Here is an 18,645-nt window from a genome sequence, read left to right as displayed (position 1 = left end):
GTCTTGCAACCACACCTAGTACTACCTGGGAACAGCAACCCTATATGAAAACTAGCAGTTGAGTACCTACTCAGATTTTTTTTTTTTTTGGGGGGGGGGGGGTTTAAAAATATCACATAAGCATACTATTACTAGCAATGCTGTCAAACGGAAGCAGCTACAAATACTTTTACCTTTCAAAACATGAAATAAATGCAGAACGCTCATAAAACTGCTTTAACCAGTCCAGTAGTAATCTGAAATGAAGAAAGGTCTTTGGAGAATATTTCATGCACATATCTAATTAAAGCATTCGTTTTAGGAAGCATTTCCCCCCACTGACAATTCTTCCCCTACGACTCAAATTGATTGAAATGAGAGGAACTCCCCACTGAAAGAGTAAAGAGGTCCTCAGAAGATTTATGAGCATCCACCAGCTCTGTCGCTCCATCCTGCCAACACTTGGGGCAGGGGAAGGATAATCCAAGAGAAAATTGAAATCTGTTTCCAATTAATGCTCAAACAACAAGAGTTTGCTGAAGATTTTTTCCTTTTCTTTTAAATCACCTACAAATTCATAGATCTACTACTACGTAAGAAAAAATAAAGAAGATTAAGGAAAAAATGTCTCCAAATTGAAAAAAAAAAAAAACAAAAACCTCCATATAGCCTGCAAAAGGGTCTGAAAGAATTATCAACTACTAATGTTAGACTGGCATTTGTTTGTTGCCTTGCAGCTTCGCTCCTGGTGAGCTGCTAGCTGAAGCTGAAAGTCTGATAAAGACATCAAACACGGGAGATGGAAGGCAGCCAGCAATATAGCAGCAACTGGAAATGGAGCAAAATTCACTTAAACTTCCCAGTTTCCTATTCATTTTAACTTGACAAAAAGGAAAAAGAGAAATGTGATGAAAGGAGGCATCTGCAAAACAGACTAACAATGGGAAGAGAACAATAAGGGAAGTGGGAAATATGGCAAAGCTGAGTTCTGTTAAGAGGACATACTGGGAAGAGATGTATGCGAAGAATAGACAAAGCATTGCATAACCAACACCACAGCCCCAAACTCAGAGGTTAGGTTTGAACCTAATACCACTAAGGGTTCATGTATCATCTATCAAGCTTAATTCACTGCCCTCCTCCCACCTTGACAACCTAATGGTCTGTCATATTTGACAAAAGCTTTAACAGTTACCCTTCCAGGGTGGCTTTGTAACTCAACTATACCTTCCAGAAAAGACATTTGGCTTTGATCTGAAGATGCACAAGTAGAATTCACCAGCTGTTCATTCCAATGGGTTATTACTAATTAGAGCATTTCTACCTTATTTTAATTTGAACATGCCTTGCTGAAGAGCTTCCAGCCACTGGTTCTTGTTATGCCTTCACTTTCATATCAGACCTTTAGTACCTGGTACTTTCTCCTATGAAGACACCTGTACACTGAAGTCAGTGCACCTTATAGCTTATCAAAAAGACAGAACAGACCGAGTTCCTTAAACCCCTGACTGAAGCATTATTTCCAGTCTTCAAACCAACCCCCAGCCCCCTCCAGTTTTTCCACTACTCCATTTTAAACCCCAAATGTCAGAACTGGACGCAAAATTAGTGTCTTAAGATCTGTATGAAACAGTACGACAAAACAAAAACAAAACTCTCAGCACCTTCAAAAACTCTAAATCCCTGTTTCTTACTAAAAGCCCTGACCCCACATCCTTTTCAGAATACAGCCCCTATTCTACAGGTAGAAATTCTTGGCTCTTAGATGTATGGTTTTTGCATTTAGTTGTCTTAAAGTTGCTCCGTTTGAATTGGTCTGAATCAGTTCAGGATCACAGGAAATTAGGACTGGAAGGGGACCTCACAAGGTCATTTAATCCAGCCTTCTGCTCAAAGCAGCAGCAACCCTGACTATACCATCCCAGTCAAATGTCTGTATATGGTGCTCTTTAAAGTTTCCAGGGGTGAAGACTCCACAACTTCTCTAGGTACCCTGTTTCTATGCTTGGCCATAGTCAGACAGTTCCTCCTAATCTTCAACCTAAAATTTCCTCCACTACAGCTTGAGGCCATTGTTCCTAGTTCTGTCCCCTGTGACCACAAGGGAACAACTCATCTCCGTGCTCTCAACACTCTTCAAATACCTAAAAAGGGCAGTTATTATCACCCCACCCCAATTGCAAGAATAGATTTCTGCACTACAGTGCTCATCCCATTGCAGCTGAACCAGGTAGTGGGTGTTGGAGACCTGTCACACAGGGACAAGCCTGAACTTATCTATTTATCTCTGGACACCCCAAAGCACCCTTCAAAAGATCTAACACCACCCCAGGTGCTGTACCACCCTGGATGGAAATCACTCTGCTAGCACGTCCAGTCTTTCCTCACAAGTCATGCTTTCCAGGCGTCTAATGATTCTCCCCCACCCACCCGACTCTCCACTGGGCTTTCCAAACTGCCCATGTCTTTCTTGAAGCGTAAGGCCCTCAACTGGCCACAGGAGTCCAGCTGAGGCTTCACTAATGCATATCAAGGAAAATTATTCTTCTGGTCTGCAAGTGACATGTCAATACAACCCAGTATACCACTCCACCCCTCCCCAGTTACCCCCCAGCAAAAGCATAAAGTTGACTCATTTAGCTTATGGTCTACTTCAGGGGTTGGCAAGTCACAGCACACATGCCATGCATGGCACGCAAGGCCGTCTTCTTCAGCACAGGTTGGGCACCAGGGAGGCAGCAGCTGTTTGTAACCTCCTGGCTGCAGCCGGCCCCAGCTCTGAGCCCCTGCTGCAGTGTCCCAGCTGCCTGCTGGGAGCAGCCTGGGCTTCATGGCTACAGCTGGGAGGCTGCAAACAGCTGCTGCCTCCCCACCCTCAGCCCCAAAGGGCAGTGCTGGCACCTGCTGCCTTCCTGGAGGCTGGGGTCAGGGCAGGAGGGCAACAGCCCTTTGTAGCCTCCCAGCTGCAGCCAGCCCCAGCTCTGGGTAGCTGCAAACATCTGCTGCCTCTCCACCCCAGCCCCAGCCCACAGGCAGGCAGCACATACTGGCAGTGCTGCCCTCACCACTTCTGCAAATAAGCATTTGAACCCCAGCACAGCAGGGCAGTGGGGGGCGCAGAAAGCTGCCTGCTCCCAGCTGCCCTGCTGCACTTCCCCTGCAGGCAGGGGCAGCAGCAAGGGGCACACCCCTGTGCTGCTGCCCACACTGCTCCCATGCACACAGGCAAAGTGTGACAGGGCAGCAGGGAGCTGGGAGTAAGCAGCTTTCTGCACCCCCTGCTGCGCCCTGCCAAAATGGGTTCCAACACAGCTTAGCAGAAGCGACAAGGGCAGCACAGCAGGGAGCACTGCTGGGATGCGCTGCCTCCCCGGAGCCTGGGGCCAAGTCTGGGCCTGGCAGGCAGCAGATGTTTGCAGCTGGCCCAGGTTCTGAGTAGCTGCTGACAGCCACATAGCCCAGCCTGGGGGCCAAGGGGCACGAGCAGGGCATTTTGTTATGTACCCCCTGCCCTCTGTTTTTTCTGGCATGCCGGCACTCCAGCACCTTCCAAGGCAGGCAGGTGCGGTTCTCGGAGCTCCAGCCAAAAAACATTGCCTACCCCGGTCTACTTTAACTTCCCCGTCCTTCTCTGCAGTAGTGTAGCCTAGCCAGTCATTATTCCATCCGAAGTACAGGGCTTTGCACTTAACCTTGTTGAATCTCATCCGATCGATTGTAGACCATCTGTCCAGCTGATCCAGGTCATTCCGGATCCTAGCCCTTCCCTCCATGATATCCACCAATCCACCCAACTTGTTACCTGCCAATTCGCTAAGCACGTGCTCAACCCATTGTCCAAATCATTAATGAAGATACTAAACAATACCAGACCCTCGACAGACCTCTTGGGAACCCCACTTAATACCTTCTCCCAGCTAGACATTGAACACTCAGTGATCCAACCAGTTAGGTATTCACCTTACAGCATTTTCATCTAGTCTGTATTGTCACAACCTGTAATGAGATTGTCATGGGAGACTGTCAAAAGCCTTGCTGAAGTCAAGCTACATCATAGCTACTGTTCTCCCCCCCATTCAGAGCCTGTTACCTTACCACAAGAGTATGTTTCATAGTTTCTAGGGTCAGAAGGGACCCAAGCAGATCATCTAGTCTGACCCCCTGCCATGGCAGGAAAGAATACTGGAGTCAAATGACCCCAGCAAGGTCTTCATCTAACCTCCTCTTAAACACTCCCAGGGTAGGAGCCTGCACCACTTCTCTTGGAAGCTGGTTCCAGACCCTAGCTGCCCTAACTGTGAAGTAGGTTTTAGGTTAGGTATCAGGAGGCGCTATGTGTTTTAGGTTATCCTAATATCTATAATAACCTATATCTAACCTAAAACCTATGTGTCCCTAAACTATTCAGATGACTATATCTGGCTCCTCTGTATTAGTTTGGCACTGTGCAATCTGCATCAGCCACTAATTTAAAGAGGGGCAGCACTGATTTTAGCTTTACTTCCAAATCTAAAGTGAGAGACCTAGTAATGGCTCTTGCAAAGCTGAATCAGAAAGAGACCCAAGTCATTCCACCAGGTTACTACTGTAAGATGCGTCACTTAGTCAACTCTGAATCCATTTAACTTGAATGTTTTCTAAAAAGTGACAAACATCTCACAATGCTGTGTCAAATGTCTTACAAGGGCTGTTCCTCAGCCACAACCTTAATACCTAGTTCTTCCCAATGAGAAGGGAAAAGAAATTTAAATACCTTGACCTGAAATATAATTCTGAAAGTCAAAAAGAGGGAAAAAAATCCCAGAGGGGGCACAGCAAAGGTTGCACGTGTAGAATTTAGAAGTACGTCCAAGTTGCATAAAATGAGACTAGGGCCATAAGTTCAACCAATCGGTGCTCTGTGACCTTCTTTCCAACTTTTCTAGTAAATAAGAACTAGAAGGTTACAGTTTTAAATTTGCATAGCTAGTGTCAAAGAGGATTGGAAGTGACAAACCATGGCAATTTACGTTTGAAACCTTTAAATTCGATCACTCTCATTGACTGCCAAAGTAAGTGTGCAAGTGAATTAAAGTCAGTTTAGACTAGATGTGATCACTGGTGAGTGGCTGCAGGCTACAGTCATGCTTCAGAGCAGAGGAGCCTGGCATGAAGTACAAGATGATTAGCTTAATCTATATTTTACAGTACTCCAGTTAAGCTTACTACATTCTACACAAGTAGACAGAAACAGCATTACATTGCACAAGTTTGGTGCCTTTGGTTCCTACATTTCCTATGGATATCCAAAACTCAGTTTTATAGGGCTAAAATTAAATATAACCTGCCTTTAAAAGAAGTTCCAATTCCCCAACCACCCCATCACTGAATGTTTTAGGCACTTACACAGTGAATCAAGAAGTTAAGAATTTACTGACATTGTAAGGACAGCCTGAATACTAAACTCCAACCCCAAAACAGTACTGTTAATATATTATTCTAGTATTATTGCTTCCTACTGCTGCAACCTATGACACATGCAAATCAGAATATATGTCTCACATTACCCAAGTTTTGGGAGGTTGCTAAAAAGCTACACCCATTCAGATCACTACTATGGTCCAAATTCCCTAATCTAGTGGTGCTCAACCTACAGCCCATGGGCCAGATCCAGCCCACAGAGCCATGTCAGCCCTGGATTATGGGTTCCCTTCTCCGATCATTTTACTGCATCTACAACTTCAAATAGAAACACATTCATCTTCCTATGAACACGACATCCGTACCAAATTGAAATGACTGAAAGCCATATTCCACCCCTTTGATAATACCACAGGGGCCCAGATGACCAATATAGTGTTAATGGTTGTGTGGTGATTAAAGAAGTCTGTAAGGGAACCAATGCTCATTATTTTTCAGTGCGACCCACAGGGGGTTAAGTTGCAGCCCTTATGCTCCTGCATGGATGCCACTCTCTCTGCCCCCCATTGCTCTGGCTGCAAGAGCAGCTGGCATCTCCAGGCTCCCCCTCCCTCCTTTGGCTTTTCCTGCATGTCCCCACCCCAGGCCCAGGGCAATACTGTGTGGAGCAGCACCATGAACCTGGGGCTGCTCTGGTACAGTGCAGCAGGAAGGGCACAAGTAGGCACACTGTGCAGGAGAGGGAGGGGGCACAGGTACATGATGTAGCAGGGGGTCCATGGCTCACACTGATGAGGCCCAAAGGCATGCAACCCCCAGCAGATTTGAAGATGGAAAGACCACAAGTTAGTTCCTCAGTAATGTCACAAACTTCAGTTGAAGAAATCCTACTGGAGAAACGCAGGGTTGCTGCTATTTACAAAACTCTCATTTACTGAGTGCCAGTTGATCAGTCTCCTATAGCACAGAAATTAACACACAAAGGTGCTCCTAAACAAAAAACTTAGAAAAACATTCTCACCTTGCCTCTCCCCACTATTTTCTCTGAAATTTCAGGGATGAAATTTAGTTTAGAAAGCCCTTAGTTGAGCTGTGTGTCATTGCTACTCCAGAGATTTACATATAAGAATGAGCAAACCTCACGTAGGTGCCCAAACAGTAAAGCAACATGTCAGTGCACATGCCGACTTTCTACTGATCCCTGTTGCCACTTTATATCCTGCGAAAGCAAAAAGTAAGGGGGCAGGAACAGGATTAAATATTTTTAATATTATTCTTTGAAGGCCATGCAATGGAGTATTGAATCTGTGGAACTCTCTGCTTCAGCATATAGAAGAGCAGAAGACACAATATGTTCAGCATTGAGATGTTTTTCACTGTGTTTATATGCTATCCTTTCAAATTTCACACTTACCATGTGGCCTTAGTTATTTTTAAGATTCTCAGATGTTCTCCATATTAAGCAGCTACAAATGGAGTGCGATTAACAGGTTTTGTTTCTGATAACCAACTTCTACCATTTGTAGTTTCTCATATTTCAATAGATATGCATTATAAGCCAACACTAAAGACCATCTTGTATTGTCTGATTAGCAGCTCCTAAAATTACCTCCCTCCATTCTTTAACACAAATCCTCCCCTTTCCAATCTTTTATTGTATTGTTTATGTTTACAGCACTCCTCAGTTATTAACAGTTTACTGCAAGGAACAACATAACAAATATTTATCCTTGCAAACATATTTTAATGTACTGCACAGCCAAAAAGGCAGTCAGCTTTGCAAAGGGCTGCTTGATCAGGGGCATTAAGTTCCATACAAAGGAGCAAAAAAATATGTATTTTGCCTATTGGCTTCTATTCTACCCAGAAGAGCTCAAAAACCAGACTCTGCCTATGCCTGAAGGGTGTTTGTGCCCAAAAGCTTACACTAAATATTTTTTTCCAACTATTTAGTTGGTCTAATATATATATATTAATTACATCTACCCAAAGAACCTTGTCTGCCTATACAAGGGAGCAGGCAGTACACACAGAGCACAAGAAATCAAGCCAAACAGCCTGCCTACCTCAACTGAAAACCAGCCAAGGCAAATTGCTCAGCTTCAAAAGAAAAATGTGATATCAGACACAGTATTAATTCCTAAGTCTAAAGAGAAATTTGGATGGGGAAGCTAAAGAAAGGTCTCCTCTACTCATCTTTCCTTAAAAAGGTAAGTACTACAAACTTTCAAATGCAAGCTGTATTACTGCACTTTCATTTTAACCAGGAAAAACCTACTACTGTAGCCTTCGTTCAGTAGTTTCCTACCTGTACCAAGAGCAGATTAATCCACTGCATATTAAAGGCATCCCCCAAGCTAAGTATTAATACCAGGGCTGACAAGTCACTTTTGAGAGATTTTTGACATCCCTTCAGAGAGAAGCTGCAGTGAAAAGTATTTATAAAACCTTTCATTAAGGGAATCATTTCCTTTTCCGTTATTTGCGGAAAACTTCTCATGCTACTTAATGTTTCACTTTTAAAAAAAGTTGATAAAAAACTAATGTTAAATCCTAAAGTTATAGGAAATAAGAATGAAAAGGTTATAGAAGGTCTCACCTCGCCTCAACACCAAGTGTACCATTCCCTGCATTTTTCCAGTTTGCTCATATGAACTTTCAGTTCTACCATTTCTCTCTTAAATCAGCCAGGTCCCAAATTTTAAATATGAAAAGGTACATGCCCTCATGCCTATACATGGCATGGGTATGTATACCTCCTGCTCTTTATAGTGAGCAAACACCCATAGGAAGGGTGCCTTCTTTTAAAGAAAAACATCATCAGAATATCTTCTTTAATTGGGATATAACAGCAGCTGCAGCTTAACCATTTCAGGACAATCCCCTTATTAAGCACCTGAAAGATTTATCTGTATATCTGGCTTTAATTCCTCACAAAAAACCTAAACTGAGTGGATGGAAAGCAAGCTAATTACAATACAGTAAACAGGTTTCATGCATTTTGCTCAAGTATAAAATGTAAATGCCTCATTCAAACCAGAACTGACAATATATTCTCATTACCTCCAAGAGAAGGACCCCTACTGTTCTACTAAATTTAAGCAGTAGTGAGTTGTCCCAATGCATGTTTACCATAATACTTCAAAAAAATAACTTTTTTTCATTTCTATTTGTAAGCATTATATTAAAACCACTGGAAACTTTGGCTTTTGTTTTTTTTTTGGTTTGTTTTTTTTTGGGGGGGGGGGAGGGAGACAATAAGACTATTGTTTATTGCTTTATGGCAAGTGGAAGTAGCAGTGAAGGTAATATGTAGGCAAAAAAATGCATTGTTTATCATTTCAATTCTTTAAGACAAAAGCAAGCTACTGCTAATGCTGAAGTAACACATTTTGCAGAACTATTATTAGCAAATTAAAATTCTTCACCCCACCAATGTGTCTTATGATGCATTTTTCAGAGTCCTGTAATTTAACCTTTCAAATGAAGAAGGCAGATAGAAGTGGATACACATGCATCTTTATATGTGAAAACAATAACTAGCAGATACTAAAACTCTGGGCACAGGACAACTCTGCTCCCCTGAGACCCAGCCTTAACATAGCTAGAGATTTGTTAATGTCTGTGTTTGCAACAGAGAACAAAACAGCTAAACTTTAGCTTTCAATTTTTCAAAAATAAGTGCCTGAGCAACTTGTAAGGAAAGACAATAAGAGGGGAATTATGTGTCTCAAAGTATAAACCAGCACAAATTCAGGCAGACAGAAGTGGAAATAACCCTTTTGACTAAAGTGCTCTCCATTTAACAGCAAAGAATATCACCTGTTACAGTTTAGATTAGTAGGTTTAAAAAGCCATTTTCAGAAACCATTTCTTTAGCCTGAAGTCACTAATCACAGTACAGTTTTGTATCACTTACAGAAAGCGGACAACCTCCATTTTCCACTTCTTTCATTAATTAGATGCTTTACATCAATCCAGCATACAAACTGCCTGGGAAGCCACCCATCAGCTGCAGTCACTTTGAATATTCATTGTTATGAACGAAACCTGTATTTACATGGAGCTAGCAAGTTGTTACCTACTGAGCTTTTATTTTAGAGACTGCAGATTTGAACACAATGGGTTCACACTTAATGTTTCACTTATTAAAACCAAAGCTGAAGAAAGCAGCCTACCTGGACACAAGACCCATCAACAGACAGCTCTTCCTAATCCATTTGCTCCAGGAGTATCTTCCATTTTTTAGTCCTGCAAGCTAGAAACTTACCAAGTACACACAGATGCAACAATCAAATTATTGTATCAGGGAACTTAAAAGGTCATATCACTTCCCAATCAAGTTGCTGCCACCTATTTTCTTTTCGATTTCTGACTCATCCATAAAACAAGAGAAAAAACACACCTCAGACATTAATGCTGGTAGCTTCACTCTTACCAGACTGCACACACAGCTATCCTTTGTGTCCTCTACTCTTACAAGTACCATGCATGTTTGCACAACCTCCTCAAAAACCCTCTTTACACACATGCAGAATGCAGCTATTCAGAAAATCTTCTATCCACAGCCTTCACTCAGATACTCATTGAGAAGTGGGTCATTTTCTTCATAAGTGAAGCACGGATGTTGCTTTAAGTTTCATGAACAAACATCCATTAAAATAAGTACATGTTAAACCCAGCTTCTTGTTTGCTACATCAAAATTTGCTTTACCAAGCTTCCTCCTCTGAGCTAGTTCCTCCCCCCCTCTTTCCATACATTATGCAAGTGTTTTTTGTTTTGCTTCCCCCCATATATAAAATTTCTAACAGATCACCAAGTATGCAAAAAAAACCCCACAAAACCAAACCAAAACACAAAGAGCACTGACTGCTTAAGGGGAACAAGAAGCAAAAATAATTTCTATTGCCCTCACGAAATTGCCTGTATTAGTGCCACCCTATAGTATGCAGCATTTCAGAAACTATTAGTCCTCAAATTTAAAGGAGTGGAGATTTCTTAACACCTGAAAATCAACAGGCTATACCCATCTAATAACATTTGTAGCCTGAAGATACCTAAATAAGTATAATTTAGGTAAAGCAACTTCTACTTAATCCGCTTTCTACTCATTTGAGCAGCTCAGGTCAGAGTCCTGCCTCTTCATTCGTTTTTAAAGAGCCTGCTGCCAAACAGATGGAGTCCTAAATTTGGGATTTTACCATTCAAAACCCTGGCAAATCCATTACCTTGACTTTATGAATTCTGAAGAAACAAACGGTTTAACGCAGCGAGGGCTTAATCAATAACCAATCCGATGTTTGCACATGATGTGCAAACACGCCGCGCGCAATGCCTGCTAACATTTCGCCATGAACATCTGTTGCCAGAACAATTGTGGCAGCTTTCAGGCGCAAGATGTTTTTGCCAATGGACCCCGGCGCCTGAAATCACTTCTCCCTTCTGCCTGCAGCACAACTGCTGCGATTGTACCGGGACACCGCTTCCCCTGGGAAAGGGCTGTGCCCCTGGCTGAGGATGCTGAGCCGAGAGCCGCCCGGGGGTGCGGGTCGCGCTCAAGCGGGAGCTGGATGGAAAGTTAAGGGAGGGAGCGACAGAGGGGGATCAGCTGCCCTTACACCAGCAGTTCCCAGACTGACACCACCAATTTAAAACCGTATAGGCTTAAGTACCACCGCCAGCAAAGGTTGCAGCTGAGCCTTAAGTACCCACCAGCAAATGCTGGTCGTGTGAAGTAGTTATAATCGGTCTGCTCACCCGTACCAGTGACAGGCTGTCCGCGCACCCCACCACGCTTCGGGAACTGCTGCCTGAGAGCAGAGCAGGAAGGAGAGGCTCGTACCCGCGAGCGGAAATCACAAGAAGCGGCAGAGGGCACCGAGGCCCCCGCTCACGGGCAGGGGAGCAGCGGCGGGCAAGCTCCGGCGGCTGCCGCACAAGAAGCGCCACACGCACGGCACACGCACACAAATGCACACACGCGGAAACACCGGGCACATGCACACATGAGGATGGACCCCCTTTCTCCCCGGCGGGCGCACCTTGGCTGACCAGCCGCAGCGCGTGGGTGAAGGACGGGTCGAGCGAGTCCTTCTCCGCCATCAGCTCGGGCAGGTATTTGTCGTCCATGGCCGCGGTAAATCCTCCCCGCGCGGCCGCAGCGCTCCCGCCCGGCCCCGGGGTGCATCCAGCGGGCGGGGCCGCCCCAAGCCTGTGCCGCGACAGGAAGGGGGCGAGAGGGAGGATCTCCCCAGCGGGCCACCTGCCGCTGCCCCGCTCGGCGCCGACTGAGCAGCCCGGCCCCTCCGCCGCAGGTTTATATAGCGCCCCCGAAGTCCCGCCCCTCGCCGGGAGGAGAGGCCGCGCCCACCGAACCCTCCCACCGGGCGGGGCCGACCCGCCTCCTTCTCCCACGCCTGTGCAGCTTCCTATTGGGCAGCTGCGGCTGTCACTCCCGGGACACCTGAGGCTCCCGATTGGCTGCTGCCGCTCCCCGCCGTTGGGCCGGGCGGGCTCGCGCGCGGCGGCCGTTGGAGCCGGAGGCGGGGGAAGGAGCTTTAGCCTCTTTTAACCCTTCGTGCGCCGCAGCTCATCTCCCCTCAGCGCCCAGCGGCCTGGGGGTCTTCCCGCCGCGCTTCTCCATGCCCAGGAAAGGACCTTGGAGCTTCCCCTCAGAAAGAGCCCAGCCAGGTGGTGGCGGGAAACCGGGGTCACCGTCGCAGGGGCAGCAATTCTCACGGGCCCACTCCGCTTTACACGCGCCACGGTCCGAAAGCAAGACGAGCTGCCATTTCGGTGCCACCGGGCAAAAAGCGCAAAGACACCACTTGAGCACGGCACGAAATGCGGAAGGGATGCTAGGAAAACGCTTGCCAATCTCGCCCTTTGAGAGGAGATTCGTATGAGTTATATATTACTTGATACCTGAAGTTATACTGATACGTGAACTATATTAACTTGATTCCTGAAGTTACGTAACATGATGCATGAATGTGAGAGGCGAGGACCAGCCCGGCTACCCCATCACTCAAATGCTTCCACGAGATGTAAACGGGTCCCTTACCGCCCAAGCAGCAAAACACTCATGGTTGACTATTGAAATGTTTTCCCTATAAGGATCCTCCCTCCCCGGGCCGAATATTCACCTCTCCCAAAAGCCTCTCTGCAGCAGCGCCAGCCTCAGGGCGATGCAAGCTGCAACTGTACCAGAGCCAAGCCCGTTCAGGGCTCCCACTGCATGGGCGCTGTGAACCTGACTAGCAGCCCTTGATTTCAGGTAGCCACAATACCAAGGAAGCAGGCTCAATGAACCAGGTGGCCCCTTCCAGTCGTATGTGCCAAGGATCAATCTGCAAGAATATCACTGCTACGTATCTGTGCGTGGATACACTTAGTATATTAGAACACATTTTACCTTGGTCTTTAGTTTTGAGCTACACTGTGGCTTCCTCATTGGCCTTCAGGAATTTCATCAGAGAAAATAAAAGAGAATCTTCTCCACAAATGCCTGACAAACAGACAGAAACAATCACCATTTTACAAGTAAGAGCCAGGAGTTAAAGGAGCATATAACATTTTAAAGTGTCCATTGATTGCAAGGTTAACAGAAGTAATAACAGGTGAGTCATTGCCCTTAAAACATGGCAAAGTATGAATTATAGGTTGATAATCAGATAGCTTTATATTGATTAGTGTTTGTAGTATAATAACATTTCTTGGAAACAAGCCCTGAGTGTTAATGCTTAAGAAACTGCGTTCAAAAGTTAGAAACTGTACACATAACACAACTCTCCAACCATGTGTGTCCTTGTGCCTGACTATAAATCTATGAAACCATATTTTAAGATATCAAATAGAAGATTGAATACAAACTGGAAGGTCTTACATCACTTCACAGACAGTGTTACAATAAAAAGTATATTTGTCTTGATTAATTTTTCTGATGATCTTCAAAATAAACCCAAGCCAGAGCTATTTAGCTCAACATGTCCAGAAGCGATTCATATTTGGTAAGCAGTCTCTAAAGTAATCCACCATTGAGCAAAGACTCAAATGCAGTAAACAAAGAATTGCTGGAACTCTGGTTAGGTTCCAGTTCGACACAACTGTTGTTCTCTGGTATGCACAGGACTTGAAGATCGACATTTATTAAATAAACTCAGTGTTTTAATGCAATATGTAAAAAGATCAAATATGAGTAAAGATAAAAGTTTTACACTCATGGACAACTAAAAACATCTTTGGAACTGGGATGACCTTAACAAAAAATTTAAGAGTCAGACAGTAAAATACTTGTCCAAGAGGTTGTTTGAAGTTAATAGTTGCAACTGAATGCAACATTTGCTCTTGGCAACTATTGCAATATTTTATAGTACTTAACTGGGAAGAGGCTAAATGAAAGTTACTAATTAAATAAAGTGAGAGACAAAAACAGGGAATGTAAATGCCAAAATTACAAACAGTTGGGAGAAAAAGTTGTTAGAGGTTTTTTTTTTTAATTCATCCTTCACTGAATATTGTAAACACACATTTAAAATGCAGCCATTTGTTGGTTAAGAGGTCAAGCAGATAACTTTTGCACAGAACATGTGGGAATGTAATCCTTGGTGAAGGACACGAGAAAAACATTCCTACTTCTGTGACTCAAGCCATAAGATAAAGTGTTTGCAGAGTACAGGACCTTAATTTGATAAGCCCACATTCAAACCATCTACACCGCATGAATTGCAAGGAACAGGCCTTGGAAAGAGAAGGTGTTTTGAATTGGCCAAATTAGTGTTTCTGGTTTTATGAAACCTCAGGTGCTTCTAATGTGAAAACAAATACCAGTGTAGTAAGGATACATCTAAAACTTTGTCCTCTTTTGCAGGAAATCAGAAAATACAGTCATTACCAGTTTATCCATGTTAGCCTATTGTTCAAGTCAAAATCAGCATCTTACTAGTGAAATGCACTGCGTTCTCCACCACAGTCAGAATAAGGACATTAAATCAAAGGGCTACAGCAAATCCAGAACAGGAAGGGGTGAGGGAACAAAGACTAGTAGCTACGTAAGCATAGAAGGTTCAGGTTGAAGGAAGCAGACAGGGTGGAACCTGGAAGGGGATTTAGCAGCATAGCTGAATTTTGCATTGGATCTAGCCCAGGAGCCTCTGGAGATTTTTGTTTGGTCTCCAGAGACATCCCCCTTCCCCTCCTCCTGCTACAGCTGCTTCCTCCTCCCACCCCATCTGGGACAGGATAAAGCTTCAAAGTGGTTCCTGGGGTGGGTTCAGGGGCCAAGGTGTCACCCCAAGGAACCAAAGTGTTCCCCTTTCCTGCACCTGCTTGGGGGAATGGAGGGGAGGAGGACCAGGCACAATAGGGAAATCCCACTCCCCTCCCTCCAAATCTGGCTGCTACAGCTTTTAACATTCCCAGCCCACTCATGGCCCCTTGGAGCAGACAGGAGCAACTTTGAAGCTTCCAGGCCCCTGGGACAGTGGAGAAAGCAGGAGCAGTAGGAGCAGAGAACGTGCTTCTGAGCATGAAGGGAAAGGTGGGGATTCTAACATGCTTGGAGGACTTTGAAAAAGTCCCCAGAGGCTGCCACAGCAAGGTATACCCTTATCCATGTAGGTGGCAGGAGCCTGGGAATGGACATACAGCCACCCCTGCAGTGGGGTCTCTTTGCCAAATCTTGGATCCGCCCCTGAAGCAGACTAAGCTGTAGTTACTGGACTGACACAAAATCCTTGAAAGGGTTAAGGACAAAAGGATCAGTCCTTAAAACTATTGTTGTCTTTATTGAAAACCAAAGGAAATTCAAGGATCACAGCAGTCCAGTAGATATTAGTATTACTGTCTTCAAAGCTCATTCAAAAACAGCATTTCATATTTCAAATAGTCATGATTTTTTAAACTGTTTTTCCTCTGCTTTCCAATAGGCTGAAAAGTCTTGTTAATGAACAAGCCTGTTTAAACACACACACTGCTGTCAACAATTAACCACAGTACACAGTGTGATCAAGAAGCAATTTTAGAATTGTTTCTTCACCTTCTCTAGTTATCTTCGATTAACATAATACTTCCTCACTGTAAACAAAATATTGGCAATGCACTTACTAATATTATGATACTGTAGCAGTGATGTTGCAGCTATATAAATGGTGCAGGAATTATGCAAAAGACAAGGATTTCTTACGGTGATACAAGAGGAAGAACATCTTGCATTCAAAAGCTTCTCTAACCTTATCCCAGCTACATAGTTCATCCAATAAAATATCACCCTGAGAAATCCTTGCCTTTTGCAGTATTAATGTTCCCGTATAACAGCAGCATTCAAACATGTGATGGTTCTTCCTTCCTTTGGAATTAAATATCTTCCAATATGTGGAGCAAGTTATTTTGTGTATCTGAGGACATGCTTGTGTGGATTGTAATTGAGTTGTCCCTTCTGTCTGCTCAGTGGGTGGTTCTATAGGCTTGTTGAATTTGCAGCTCGTGTTCTTCTCACATGCCATTTCACCATCACAGGTTGTAGTTTCATTCTCAGATAGGGCTATACTAATTGGAGCAGTCTTTAAGTTTCTGCAGATTTGCTTAAATAACTCCATTCCTTGTCTCTATTACATGCAACTAGCTTTGTCCCAGGAGTTCAGTTACAATGCTAAAAGTGTCTTTGAAAACTAGGACTTGCATCATTATATCGGAGTTTTTTAAGAAATGTTTTGGAGTTCTGGCATTTTTATCACAGTTGGATTTGTCATCTTTTTCATTCCATCCTCTCTGTGTATTATGCTATAATTTTGTAACTTGGGGCACTAGAAGGGATTAACTATAATAGTTTAACTGATTTGAACCTTCATATTAATATCTTTCCTGTGCGTTGGTAGTGTTAGAGTAATGCTGTAGCTGATGCTAGTCCAAGACTTATTTGATTGGCAAGAAATTTTTGGGTTGGTATCTTTTATTGGATCAATTGTAGGGCTGGGATAAAAATAGGCAAGCTTTCAAATGCAAAGCATTGTTCTTCAGGCCACTGCTTTCATATTTAAGTAAAGCTAGGTAAAGATCTTGACATTCTTCATTTGTTTTGTTAATTATCCATTTGGGTGTGGGTGTGTTGAACTGTGGGTCATACAGTACACTACATATGCTAACTTATTCATATGAGCCAATCTTAAAATCCTTAGCAAGTTTTAAAGCATCTTAGGTGCATTGTTATCCCTTACCCAAAATTTAATTTATTGCAAATTCCATGTCTGGTGAGTATTACCTCCGTTTGATTCAGTAGTTGAGCTGCTTTAAAAGAGAGAGGACTAAGATCAGCCAGCAAGTAGCAGTTTCATCACTACTTAAATAACTGGCAATTGTTGCCAGGCACTTTGTAAGTGACCATAGTTTTCTTTCAGGTTTCTCCTCTGGTAGTTTTCACAAATACAATGTCATGGTACTGCCTTGTGTGTTAATAGATATGCTTTTTCGCAGGTCTAAGAGAAAAAGAAAAGCAACAAATTTGAGTATTTCAGAGTGAAGATGGAGAGAAAGGAATAATAGTGATACTATGATGGGGTCTACTAGAGACTGCTGAACAATGCTATTCTTCTGTAAAGTGCCACATATCCCTCATGAATCTTCTTCAGAATAACCATGTCCATTTTCTCTGGAATCACCAGTTCTTTCTTTCAGCACCAGTCCATTATGTACAATTAACCCTTTTGCCTTTTCAAGAGTTTCTAATAAAGCCCTAGGAGATTTTTTTTTTTTTTTTAAAAGGCTCTCACTACATACAATACTAGGCAAGTAGTAACAGGTTTATTTCTAGTTTTCCTGCCTTACTTTATTGTAGTATTTAGGGAATTTTGGACAGCGAGGACATCCTTCATATTCCCAGACCTTTCACCAGCATGCCATTCTGGAATCACTTGCTTTCTTTCATGCCTAATCAGTGACCTTGTGATTCCTGCTCATCTTAGTATAATACTGCAAGTGTAGTTTTCAGTTCTTTGTGGGGAGGTTGATGCTTTTATTTGCCTTCCCTTTATTTTGGATCAAGTTTGACATTTCCTTTCTAAGGTGTGACCCAAGTAACTCATTAGGTCTATATGTGTTGCAGTTCAGTTTTAGGTTACACTTGTGTCTGTGCACTGTACGTGCAGAGCAGAGCCAAGCATGTATGCTCAGGACCCAAGCTGAGCTCTTTTACTTTGGCTGCTAGGTTTAGTTAAGGACCCACTAGGTCCTTGCACCTGAGTTAAGCTCATAGCACTACGATCCTGAGTTTGGGAGAGATGCAAAAGAAACAAGCACAGTTAAACAAATAAACTACTTAGCTGTTTGCTGGCTTCATTCTTCCAGCTTGCCAGGCTTCTCCCAGGTTTTACTTGCCCCATAGCTTCTTATCTTTCAGAGGCTTTGAGGGCTTACACAAACAAAAGAGAAGTCTTGCTCACAGCCCCTTCCTGCAGCTGCTAGACCTATGCTAACCCCAAACACTAAGCAGCCTACCTTTCTCTGCTACTACAGCTTCCCTGGGGCTGCTTTCAGCTTCCTTTTATTTCCCACCCTGCTGGGTCAGGTGGCTGGCTCTCTGCCTCACTCCTCACACCTGGGTTAGCTCCCTTGCTGGGAGGCTTCATCCTCCCACCTGGGTCTTCAGCCTCTGGTGAATTCCTCTAGCTGGGTGGGTCTGGAGGAAAGCTCTCAAGGTGTGGGACTCTTCGGTCTCTTCCATATCCATAGTAACAGGGCCAGGCCCTGTTATACTATCAAAAACAAGAACATGACAAAAACCTTCTCTCCATGCTGCTTTGTCCTATAATGTGATAGATAATGACTGGTTCTTGCCAACCCTGCTAACGTTTTGTGCACTTTTCCTTTTACCTCTTGTGCAGCACTGACAAGAAAAGTGATTTATTTTGAAACACCATCTTCCAAAGGTAGTATTGAAAAGCATTACTTTGCTTCTCTTTGCCCAGTTCCATTTACCAATTTCTAGACTATTCATTCAGTGCCCTGAATACACAGTTCTTGCAGGGAACATAATGCCATCTATGCTGGGTAAGCCACACTGTTCCCTATTATTGCTTTGTTTAGATGGGGGCGGGGGGTTTCCTGCGACCACCACTGAACTACCCATTCTGATGGTTTCTCTGCCTTTTCAGTTTGATGTAATTATGCCATACACTGGAGGGCTTTCTCCACCTTGGGCTTTATTGTTAATGGCAATTGCCTCAGTGCACATGCTATGGGGATAGCATTTGTAGGTAGCTTGATTTAACAAT

At 43.8% G+C, this 18,645-nt stretch overlaps 1 protein-coding gene across 1 annotated transcript in view; it reads right to left on the bottom strand.

Moving 5' to 3' along the window:
- The window catches only part of KHDRBS3 (KH RNA binding domain containing, signal transduction associated 3), a 185,746-nt gene extending 174,109 nt beyond the window's left edge, over positions 1-11,637 (bottom strand). Inside the window, exon 1 of the mRNA XM_019553080.1 lies at positions 11,422-11,637. Within this exon, the coding sequence (XP_019408625.1) occupies positions 11,422-11,509 (88 nt within the window). The 5' untranslated portion in view covers positions 11,510-11,637. The remainder of the gene's footprint in view (positions 1-11,421) is intronic.
- Between the last annotated feature and the right edge of the window lie 7,008 nt (positions 11,638-18,645).

The sequence above is a fragment of the Crocodylus porosus genome, unplaced genomic scaffold (assembly GCF_001723895.1).
Source record: "Crocodylus porosus isolate Cpor-Errol unplaced genomic scaffold, CroPor_comp1, whole genome shotgun sequence".
In the NCBI taxonomy this organism is placed as follows: domain Eukaryota; kingdom Metazoa; phylum Chordata; order Crocodylia; family Crocodylidae; genus Crocodylus; species Crocodylus porosus.
The sequence above is the reverse complement of the archived record's forward strand: the minus strand, read 5'-3'. Positions and strand labels throughout refer to the sequence as shown.